The sequence below is a fragment of the Macaca nemestrina genome, chromosome 11 (assembly GCF_043159975.1).
Source record: "Macaca nemestrina isolate mMacNem1 chromosome 11, mMacNem.hap1, whole genome shotgun sequence".
NCBI lineage: Eukaryota > Metazoa > Chordata > Mammalia > Primates > Cercopithecidae > Macaca > Macaca nemestrina.
In genome coordinates, this window is record NC_092135.1 from 67,866,977 (window position 1) to 67,879,405 (window position 12,429).

At 35.0% G+C, this 12,429-nt stretch overlaps 1 protein-coding gene across 7 annotated transcripts in view; it reads left to right on the forward strand.

Annotated features, from left to right (window-relative positions):
* Positions 1 to 12,429, forward strand: part of LOC105483267 (ubiquitin protein ligase E3 component n-recognin 3) — a 264,963-nt gene that overhangs the window by 121,858 nt on the left and 130,676 nt on the right. For 4 of the 7 annotated variants that reach the window (XM_011744044.3, XM_011744038.3, XM_011744040.3 and 1 more), the window contains exons 21-24: positions 843 to 947; positions 2,119 to 2,292; positions 2,481 to 2,513; positions 4,171 to 4,631. In XM_011744044.3, coding sequence (XP_011742346.2) covers positions 843 to 947; positions 2,119 to 2,292; positions 2,481 to 2,513; positions 4,171 to 4,631 — 773 coding nt within the window. The remainder of the gene's footprint in view (positions 1 to 842; positions 948 to 2,118; positions 2,293 to 2,480; positions 2,514 to 4,170; positions 4,632 to 12,429) is intronic. The other 3 variants (XM_011744042.3, XM_011744045.3, XM_024793250.2) reach the window with 1 other exon arrangement.

The following is a 12,429-nucleotide window of genomic DNA, read 5'->3' on the forward strand; positions in this document are numbered from 1 at the left end:
TCCAAGTCGCCTCAGCCATTTGGGCAGCTTCTGTGAGGCTCAGCTTATCCTGTCCTCTTTTTTGCTCTCTGCTATCTTGCCCACAATTAAAACTGCCATTCCCTACAGAATTTCTTCCTTTTGTCCTTTCCATCATTTGGCCAGATGACTTTTATAATGAGGACAAGATGATAGCTGCCAGGCCATTTTGTTACTTGTCGTATTTTAGATATCTTCTGGTTAGTGGTCTGTTATATCATAGTGAATGAGTGATTGATGTAGGTAGCCCAGAAACCCTGTGTAAGATGCATAAGGTTTGCATTGAGTAATCCATAGGTCAGATTTATCAAATTTTCTTCAGAGAAGCCTCTTTACTAACCGCTTGAATTCCTTCTACCTTTCTCCTACATGTAAATCACACACTGACATACATATGAATATAGCTACTCAAAATACTCAGAGGCTCAGAACTTTAATTTCAGAGACATGTTTTTAAGAACATTAATGCACCATAAACATTTATTGTGCTTCCAGTTATATGCCAGGTGCTGTGCTAAACACATTTGCTTGAATTATCCTATTTAGTAAACTTATTTATCTGATGGCCTTGTCATCAAGAGAAGAGTGTCAGCAAATTAGGATATAAAAATATTCTTATTAATTTATTTTATTAAATACTTATATTCATATGAATTTATTTTAGTGGACTCTCTGACATAACCTTTAGAAAATTTGTGAACTGGTATTTCTAGATATTACTTAAAGTACTTTTCGTCTATAACAGTAAAATATTTTTGGATCTCTAAATGAAATACATTTTGTGGAAAAAAGTAATTATGAGGCATTTTCTTCCCTTTTTAAAGATTTTGATGGATCATCAAAATCTGTCAGAACATGTACTCTGCATGGTTTTGTATCTGATTGAATTAGGACTCGAAAATTCTGCTGAAGAAGAACCAGATGAAGAGGTAAGTAGTTTTTTGTAATTTAAAATTTTTAGATAGGCAGTCCCTATCTGGCTCCAACCAATTGTTGCCAAACCAGACATGTTATACTTTTGCTAGTTATGACATGCCTTAGTAAAGTGTATTTATGGATTCATCTTGAGGTACATTTATGTTTTCATCAGACTCATAAGATCTTTTAAAGAACTACTGGAAAAGGCCCTTTGGGATCTTTAAATACGTACAGTTTTTTAGGGCCTTAATTGATGCATTAAATTCTATTATGGAATTACTGAATTTGAAATTTATAATTCCTATCACAAAAATTAATAAAAGTGTTTAATGCATTTTTGGTGTTATGCTAAGAATATTGATTATTGGCAAAAAATTACCAGTAATCAATAAATAATCAGTAAAACTGAAGTTAGGGCTTAGCTCCAAAAATTCTAATAATTTGATTAGGGATTATTTTTGAGTAGCAAATTCTTTCTGTAAAGGTTTTAAGGTAATGGCATGAATATTGTTATATGGGAGAATGTTTAAAGTACTTAAGAGTGAAAGTTGTTAATTTGTTTCAGGACTTTAGAAGTATTGTGTCCATAAAAGCAATTGTTACTACAAATTAGTTTCACTAATGTGTAAGATTCTCCTCATCTCTTCCCTCCTAAATGACAAAACGTAACACAACATAATAATTGCAAAAAACAAGTTAAAGAAACCACTTTGTGGTTCTTTGTAGTCCAAGTTGAATCAACATATGTTCTTTCATAGATGTTAAAAGGTTATAAAGATTCCTCTATGATTAGGTCATACCTTTGGTTGATTTTTCAGTTTCCTCCAAATTAGTCCAAATTAGCATTATTTGTATTACTAATGGGTGAGGATGAATATTCTGTAATGTTCAGTATTCTAGATTGAAAAATGTATTTAAAAATGTATTTTAAGTCAGATGTTTAGCTGATTCCATCAGACTTACCCATATTGATATTGAGTAATTTATTACTACATTTTTTGTTTGAATTTGGTTTTATTCAAATTTATTCACTCTATAATTTGTGGATGAGACAGTAAAGGATCCAGGATTATGATAGGCAATGGATGATTTTTGGGGGCTTGTTACATCTCCATTGTACCTTGGACCTGACGTGGCAAGATTTGATATTGTTTTTTTTTTTTTTTTTTTTTTTTTTTTAAGGCATCCGTGGGTGGACCAGAACGTTGTCATGACAGTTGGTTTCCTGGCAGTAACTTAGTGTCAAACATGCGACACTTTATAAACTATGTTAGAGTAAGAGTTCCAGAGACTGCGCCTGAAGTGAAGAGAGACTCACCTGCAAGTACTAGCTCTGATAACTTGGGTTCCTTTCAAGTAAGTGTAAACGTAAGAAAGAAAATAAGGAAAAGCTTTATGTTATGTATGTTATGTTGGGATATACTGTTCCTATGATATCCAAAAGAAAAAAAAAGTGGTTGCAGATAACTTTAAATTGTTTTTTATTTCCTCTGATATATCTATGCAACTTCTACCTTATCAGTCTTTTTCCCTTAATCTGCCAGAGTTCACGACGGCCTAAAGTTCTTCAAAGAGAGGTAGATGTGTATGATATTTGCATTAACTAGCAACATGGCTTTAACTGGAAATGGGGAAAAACTGCTTTGAAGTATTTGTGTGTGTATAGGTGTTTAATTAATATGGTTAAATTTAAAAGAAAGTTTCTTGGATTTGTGTGTGGTTTTTTTTTTTGACAAAGTGATTTAAGCTTAATATTAAAGAAAATTTATATTGAGCTTAAAAATAACACTGAGTATTTTCTTATTAGTGTTCGAAGTATTTTGGACCAATTATAGGTAGCATATTTGAGTCTCTTTACATTTAGCATTGCCACTATACTACTAACTTCTTAAAAATGACTTGGATATTTTCTGAATTAAAATAAATTTAATTGCTAGCAGCATGCTCATTTGCAAATAACTTTTTTTTGCTTCTATGGCAATTAATTAACTTTGATAAACTAAGCCTATGAAGTCTTAAATTCTGTGTGTTCTGGCTTTGGACTCATTTTGAAAATCAGTGCTCTCATTGCATGTAAGTTAATTTTTAAAAAGCAGTAATGAAAAATCTTGAAATGACATTTTAAGTAACTAAACTTAAGCAGTTTTAGTCTTCCCAGCCTAGATTTTTGTCAGTAGAGAACATTGAATCAGACATTTCTTATAGTAGAGTCTATTTGTAGGAGCTTTCTTGGTCTTTGACAACGTATTTTCGCTGTAAGCAAAAACTGGAACCTCTAAAGAGGCTTTTGCCTCTAATGCTGGTAGAGTACTTTAAAAAACAGCTTCGATGTTAAAAAATAGTATATACTGTCATTTGACTCACAAAAGCTCATCTGATATTAGAGCATCCTTTCTATGCTTGCTTTTAAAAAATAAATTCATTAAACTGATTCATATCTTAATTAAAAGATGTTTTCTAAGAGCCCTGGTGCAGTTTGATTGCTTTAGCAAAAAAGCTTTTTAGAATTTAAATTAATGAGGAAAATACTTAGTTAAAAAAAAAAAAAAACTGTTCAGAAAACAAATCATAGTCCTTGACCGACAAACCAAAAACAAATAAAAAACAAATCACAAATCACAGTTTTAATTTCATATTAAAATTTAATAAAACAAATTAAATTTCATATTAAAATATGAAACAGTTTGATTTTTTCATCCTTATATTTCAGTTTAGTAACTTTAAGCATTTATGTTAGAATTTTCAAACTTTAAAGTTCCTTAAAAGTGAAATTAATTACTAGTTCATGTTTGTTAGCTTAGAAAATTTTTTAAAAAACGAATTTATAATTTTCTTAACTGGAAACTGTAGCAGTCTTCCAGAAGTTACTAAAGAGTACCCTATTCCTCATGAATGCTGACCAGAACAGCCTTTCCTCCTTTAAACTAATGAATTTTAGTTTATGATTCTCTTTAATATGGCTGTAGATACTACGTAAGTTTTGTCTGTTTTCGGGAGGTTGAAAAGGAGGTGTTACTGCTGATGATCTCCTTATAAGTCTTTCCAGATTGAGTGGGATTAAATATATTTGAGAGAGATAGGTCAAGGGACAGAATTATTTAAAGAGCAAATCTGTTGAATAAATCTTTTTATGAAACTGAGCATTCCCTTTGGAAAATGTAGTACTAGTATGTTTTTAAAATGATGCTAAATAACTTCTCTTGATTTTTCTTTGTTTCTCTTTTTTAATGGTAGAATTCTGGTACAGCTCAAGTTTTCAGTTTAGTAGCAGAACGTAGAAAGAAATTTCAAGAAATCATCAATCGCAGTAGCAGTGAAGCAAATCAGGTGGTTCGTCCCAAAACTTCAAGTAAATGGTCTGCTCCTGGCTCAGCTCCACAGTTAACTACAGCCATTTTGGAAATTAAAGAAAGCATATTGTCTTTGCTAATTAAACTTCATCACAAACTCTCAGGAAAACAAAACTCCTACTATCCTCCTTGGCTTGATGACATAGAAATTTTAATCCAACCAGAAATTCCTAAATACAGTCATGGAGATGGTATAACTGCAGTGGAAAGAATTTTACTAAAAGCTGCGTCGCAAAGTAGAATGAACAAACGCATCATTGAAGAGATATGTAGAAAAGTGACCCCTCCTGTACCACCTAAAAAAGTCACTGCAGCAGAGAAGAAAACATTGGACAAAGAAGAAAGGTAATTTTTATTTTTAATGTTTTAAACGTGTGTATAGTTGAAAAATTGATATTTTTTTCCTTTTGGTCATTTGAGGATAATCACTTGGATGTTTAATAGCAACAGTCATAGCTGATGTAATGTAAGTGGAATGGAGCATGGTCAGTGCTTGTACATGTGATATATTGAGTTTATTGACGGACAGGTGAGACTTTCTGACCCCACCGTAAAATTACTACCTTAAATCTATATGTCTCTTTGGAAAAATTGCTACTGCTTTTATTGCTGTAAGGATCTAATAATTCTCTTACTGTTAAAGTTGAACTGTTCAACTTTAAATGAGAATAAAAAAATATTTAAACATTTCTCAAAATAAAAATCCAACTGCTTTAGTTTCTTTTGGTCTTTTCTAATCTTTATTAATATATGATTGCTGATTTTTGAAAAGTGATGTTTTAAAACACATTCTGACTAACTTATGCTTCTAGCTTTTGGATCTTTAGGTTGCTTATAATTTGTTGTTAAAATTATATTTATAAACTTTTTTTCATCTTTTGACTTTCTTGAAAAAAAAAAGAATGGGATTTAAAAAAAAATCTCAAGATATATACTATGTTATGTGGGGTTTGTGGGTCAAGGACTATGAGCATAGTATGGTTCTTTTTTTCAGTGGTACATTGTTTGCCAGAAGAGCTGTGTTACTGTGCATTGTCACCAATTGTTTCCCAAGAGCCTTGTCAACATTGCTGACCCTACTGTCATAAACATGACAAGGTGAATCTTGAGAGAGTGAAACTCAGCATAATTGTCAAACTCTTGGAAAGGGTTCAGTGTTTATTACAGAAAAAAAAAAAAAAAAAAAAAGAGCATGCCTTTTAATGAGTGTACATAGGCTAAAAGACCCAGGACATTAAAAAAAAAGGATTTCAGATCAAATTCAAGATAGTCATTGCTCACTTCTCCGAGATTATAAATAATATTCGTTGTTTTAATTTCTTTATTATTTAAGACAAATTTGTCTACCAAAGCAACAATTATAGGGGAAGGGTACACATTTCCCCTTAGGGAGGGTCCAAAGAGATCACATCAATATTATCTTAATTTAAGAACCTAGGACCTTGATCATCTCGATCTCTTTTATATAGGTAAAAATCATTATCAACAGAGTTATTTGGACTACTGTTGTGAGCGGTATGACTAATACATCATTTAGCAGTTTGAAGTGTACTTTAGAAGTATTTTCTGGATAATTTCATCTTCTTACTTTTAAAATTAAATATAGGCAGTTATGGGTTAAATGATCAGTGGAAGCAAGCCTAAGATGGATCTTACTCGATTGATCCATTTCTCACTCACTGGGTGTCAGTCCAGCACTTTTCTAGACATATCTGTGTCCAGTGTTGGACTTCCTGACCTCGAGGAATTGATACTATAATGGAGAGACAGACTGGTAAACAGATAGTTTGTTAGTAGTGTTAACATAGTGTAACAGGTACTATATTGGGTACACAGAGTGTTAATGGGAGTAGCAGGACATAAGGCTAAGAGGGTAACTGCATATAATTAACTGGCACAGGGTATAAATGGTTACAGGGAAACTGGAAGGATTTTAAGTGAGGAATAATATATAGGATAGAACTGGGCGCGGTGGCTCGCGCCTGTAATCCCAGCACTTTGGGAGGCTGAGGCGGGCGGATCACGAGGTCAGGAGATCGAGACCATCCTGGCTAACACGGTGAAACCCCGTCTCTACTAAAAATACAAAAAATTGGCTGGGCATAGTGGTGGGCGCCTGTAGTCCCAGCTACTCTGGAGGCTGAGGCAGGAGAATGGTGTGAACCCAGGAGGTGGAGCTTGCAGTGAGCCGAGATTGTGCCACTGCACTCCAGCCTGGATGACAGAGTGAGACTCTGCCTCAAAAAACAAAAACAAAAACATATGTGTGTGTGTGTGTATATATATGTATATATATGTGTGTATATATATAGGATAATTACATGCGGGTGGATTAGAGTGGGGTAAGACTGGAAATTGGGAGAGCAAGCTACTTAGTCATCTAGTGGGGCAGGTGTGATAAGGGTCTGAACTAAGACAGTGATGATAATAAAGAGAGGAGGAGATGTATATGAGATATTTAGCAGGTACAAGTTGTTAGACTCGGTAATCAGCTTGATGTGAGAAATGAGGGAGATGTCATGAATGGTGCCCTGATTTCTGACTTGGATAATGTTCCTTTTACCAAGATAATGGAGTATAGGAGGGGTCTCAGGCTCAGTAGTAAAACTGATCTGTTCAGTTCTGGACACTACTAAGTTTAAGAGGGATACCCAGGTGAAGATGTCCAGTCAGATATAGGGTTTAAGATTTAGGGGAGAATTCTTAGAGATACAGATATGAGCACATAGGTAATAGTAGAATCCTTGTATATGGGAGAAAGTGTACAGTGAGAAAATGAGAAGAATGAATATAGAACTCAAGGGAAAAACATTAAAGGGAATGACTGAGGAAAGGGTACCTACAAAGGTGACTGATAAATGGATGGCTGAGCAGAGTAAGAGAAAAACTGGGGTGAGTGGCTTTAGAGAAGTCACAAGAGGAAGTTCAGAAAGCAAGAAACTTATCAAAATTGTTAAGTGCTACAGGAGTTCAATAAGATTGGCCATCCTGTTTGATTTATTAGTTAGGAGGTCATCCTTTGGTACCTGTATAAGGAGCAATTTTAGTCACATATATAGTTATACTACATCTTTGATGTAATTAAAAGTTTGTTGGGAGGTCGAGGCGGGTGGATCACGAGGTCAGGAGATTAAGACCATCCTGGCCAACATGGTGAAACCCCATCTTTACTAAAAATATAAAAAATAGCTGGGCGTGGTGGCGTGTGCCTGTAGTCCCAGCTACTAGGGAGGCTGAGGCAGGAGAATTGCTTGAAGCTGGGAGGCGGAGGTTGCAGTGAGCTGAGATCACGCCACGGCACTCCTGCCTGGCGACAGAGTGAGACTCCATCTCAAAAAAAAAAAAAAGTTTGTTATAAAAAATTTATATTAATATATGCAAAAGCCTACAGTAGATTAAGAATTTAGGAGAATTCCTAAATAGGAGTTATAAAGAACTAACTAAAAATTTGTTTCCATGGGAGAAAGGACATTCAGTAACATATAATTTAGATGACCAGTCATTAAGTTTGAATTAGTAATAGCCTAGAATGTAATAAATCTACTGACAAAATTAGAAGGTTGAAAATGAGGTAAGATTGTTATTTTTGTCAATTAGTGGTCTCTCTTAGTGGTCAGATCCTTCTTTCTGTTATGTAATAGTATATCCTTTTATTTTGAAAGAAGATAAACAGTGAATCAAAATCTTTTTTTTGGTAATTATTACTAATAATGTGATACTAGAGGACATAGTTTAGATGCTACTTTTACAAAGGCCCTGATGCTACTGTAATATATAATATTCTAAAAATTTTAAAGGCTTTCTTTGTGATAGATTTTGTTTCCTTTGAACAATGATGGTATTGACAAGTACTTGAAACTAATTTGTAGTGGACAGCTAAGGATTAAGATGACTATTTGGATCTCACCATGCTTCTCACATTTGTCTTTCCTTTGGTTTTGTTTTGGATTTTCATAATAAAGGCAGAACCGTTCATAAACACTTCCATTTGTTTATGAACAATAAATGAGGATCCATTTCCAAGTACCTCACCTTTAGACAAACTCAGTATCACTTTCATAATAGATTAACTTCATAGAAAACAAGATGTAAGCAGAAAACATTCGATGGTTGTAATAAAATGCAGCTTCAATGTCTTTGCCTCAGGAGTTAATGGAAAATTTTTGAGTTATACTGAATCTGCCAGAACTTGTGTATGTTCTTTGTTAATGGCCTTTATTTACATTTATGCCCATTTAGAAAAGTAATAATCTCGATTAAGAAAACATTCACAACAATGACATTCCATTTCTGGTTAGTATAGAAACCTGCTATAGAAATGCACTCTAATACTAGTGTCAAGCAGTTACATTTGAGGTTTTCTTATGTTTAATAGATTTTAAAAAGTACATTCTATGGACATACGTATTCTAATTGTAAGTGTACATGTTTAAAGGTGAGCTGTAGAGTGAGTGGCATTAATTAAAGAAGCATGGCAAAACTTACAGATTTGCAAAGTAGTGATTCAGAAGACCAAAAATGTAGTCTGTCACTGCTATTGTTGCTCAAAACATTTTTGGAGGTCACTTAGAATGCTTTGAGCATCTAGAGCACATTTTTCTTTGCTTCCATTTCTTCCATTGTGGCAAATATTTGTCCTTTGAGGATGGATTTAATTTTAAAAAGCTTTTTATTTTGAAGGAATCTTAAACGTACATAAATGGTTCAGGAAGTTCTTTGTACCCTCAACTATGAGAATTAGCAAATCAATGTGATATTTGAGTATGATTAAATCTTTAGATCCCAAGTTTTGATAGTTGTCCCAGTAATGTCTCGTCTCGTCTGTCTCGTCTCCCCTTCCCTCCCCTCCCCTCACCTCTCTTCTCTTCTCCTTTTTTCTTTTCTTTTTTTTTGGAGACAGGGTCATGCTCTGTCACTCAGGCTGGAGTGTAGTGGCATGATCACGGCTCACTTCTGCCTTGACCTCCTAGGCTCAAGTGATTCTCCCGCCTCAGCCTCTTGAATAGCTGGTACTACAGGTGTGTGCCACCATGCCTGGCTAATTTTGAAAAATCAGTTGTAGACATGAGGTCTTGCTATGTTACCCAGGCTGGTCTCAAACTCCTGGGCTCAAGTGATCCTCCCGCCTCAGCTCCACAAAGTGGTGTGATTACAGGCATGAGCCACTTCTCCTAGCCCCCAATAATATTTCTTTTCTTTCTTTGTTTCTTTTTTTTTCTGTTTTGAGACAGAGTATCGCTCTGTCACCCAGGCTGGAAAGCAGTGGCGTGATCTCGACTCACTGCAACCTCTGCCTCCCAGGTTCAAGCAATTCTCTGCCTCAGCCTCCCGAGTAGCTGCGATTACAGGCGCCTGCCACTACGCCAGGCTAATTTTTGTATTTTTAGTAGAGACAGGGTTTCACCATGTTGGCCAAGCTGGTCTTGAACTCCTGACCTTGTGATCCACCCGCCTTGGCATCCGAAAGTGCTGGGATTACAGGCATGAGGCACTGTGCCCAGCCACTAATATTTCTTATAGCAGAAAGATCCAGTTCATAATCACTCCTTGCACTTAATTGTCATGCCTCTTTGTTCTCCTTCAATATAGAAGTTTTTATTTTCATGACCTTGGCACTTTTAAAGATTATGAAGCAGTAGTAACATTGTAGAATATCTCTTAATTTGGGATTCTCTGTTTTCCCTTTATATTTTGACTCAGTTTATACAACTTTGGCAGGAATGTCAATGAAGTGTTGCTGTTTTGTTTTCATTGTATCCCATAAGGTGTTATATGATTTCAATTTGTTTCATCACTGGTGATTTACTTTGACCATGTCTGCCAGACTTCTTCACAGTCAAATTACCTTTCCCACCCCACTTTACAATTAATTCATAATTTGTGGAGAGATACTTTGAGATATTGTAATATCCCAATCCATATCAACTTTATATTCATTCATTTTTATCAGTATGGACTCATGGGTTCCTATTTTATTTTATGGGTTATAATCTCATATGCTTGTTATTAATTTTGGTGCTCAAATTATTACAGATTTGGCCACTAGGAGTCACGTCAAGCTGGTTTCTGGGTCCTGTTGATCTGTCCCCATCATTCTTTGAGCATATTCTTATTTTCTGGGGCAATAAGATGTTCCAGGCTTGGCCAGGTGGTGGCTCACACCTGTAATCCCAGCACTTTGGGAGGCTGAGATGGGCAGATGACCTGAGCTCAGGAGTTCGAGATCAGCCTGGCCAATGTGGTGAAACCCTGTCTCTACTAACAATACAAAAATTAGTCGGGCATGGTGGCGCGTTCCTGTAATCCCATCTACTCAGGAGGCTGAAGCACGAGGATCGCTTGAACCCAGGAGGCAGAGGTTACAGTGACCCTAGATCACGCCACTGCACTCCAGCCTTGGCAATAGAGTGAGACTCTATCTCAAAAAAAAAAAAAAAAAAGATGTTGCAGGCTTATCCTGTACTTGGAGTCAGCCATTGCTCCGAGGTGTCCTGGTTGCTTTTAAGAGAGAATGGTATTTAGAAACCCCAGTCCATGTGTTTATTCTAATGAAGTATAGCTGTCTCAGGTCCTCTTAGGACAGAGCTGGGGAAAATTGTGTGTGTGTTTCTTTGTAAGTCTGTGTTTGTTTTGGAAGGTAGTGAGAGAGAGGAAGGGAGAAATTTATATTTAGTTTTATGTCTACCTTTATGTACTGAAAACTGTGAGTTTACTCTGATACTTTCCGTTCCAATCTATCACTCTAGGAGTCATTCTTGTTTTCTCTCTTTCCATATTTGTAACTCTGTAACTCCCTTCTTCCACAGTGAGATACCTGACACCTATAACTCTCTCTCTTTCTATGTAGATACATATATTTAACTTTTTAGTCAAAAAATTACACATATTTAACTAAAATTTTACCACACAAATGCCCTCCTGTGCCAGGCTGTCGAGTCCTGACACTCCATGCTAGGACATGTTCAGAAAGGGAAGAGAGGGGACGGGTAGATTTAATTTTTTGAAATGGCCATCATCATTGAGAGTTAACTTTGGTGAATAAGGTGAGTGATCAACCTGGATAATAACATTTTGGCTCAAAAACAGTATAAAAGAATTGTTGTTATAAAATAATAAGGCGAGTTTTTTATGTGGATCCTAAATTATCTGTAAATGTTAGAAAAGGAGTGTTAACAATTTTTTGAATATTATTGTCAAAAATATGTAACTTCTCATGGTAAAGTGGACCACAGAACTTGACTTTATAGTTGCTCCTGATTATCCCCACTAATTTGATGGGAGCAAATGTGTGGATAATTTAAAAATTACTGTATTTCATTCTTCTGAATTTTATATGTTATATCCTTGAATCAGATCAGATTAATAGAAAAATACTTTTAGGTTTCCCATAACAATGATTGCATAGACTCTCAGTTTAACATAATGCTTTGACTTCTATACTGTATAGACATAATAAATGGTCATTAAAAAAACTGCTGTAGTATACTTTGTCCATTATGTTCTCATTTTTCTTCTGTATTATGGGTATGACACAGAGAACATCAGCTCCTCTTTGAGTTTTGTTCAAGTAAAAAGTTTATCTCTTCCATGAACTAACATATAATTTACTTTTTCTAACCTTTCTTTTCTTCTTCTTCTTCCTCTCCTTCACTTCTTGTTTAAATTACTAATTTAACCTTTCCTTGCTGGGAGTGAAACTTTATGCTTACTGGTATTGTTAGCGTCACACAATCTGAAGAAACCTGTCGCCTTTGACTTATTTTCCTATTCCTATGCTATGGTAACATTGTATTGGTGGATTTTTTTTTTTTTTTTTTGGCAACCAGTTGCAATTAAAATATTCTTTGGAAGTAGATAAGGCATACATAATAAATATAATATAGTGAATTAATCCAAGGGAATATTTAGGGCTTTGTAATACAGTTTTGTCTTATGTTGTGTTTGAGACTCCTTCACATTCCTTTACTTTATACAAAATAAACCAAACTTGAAATATGTCCTAGTAGAAACTGGGAAACTTACTGGCTTCTGTTCATTCTCTGTTAGGAGAGACCTGTTCTTAGGGTAACAGTAAATATGACTGTTCTTATCTTTTAGACTTTGTTTATATCTAAACATCATAGCTTCTTCTAGCAATCAGTTT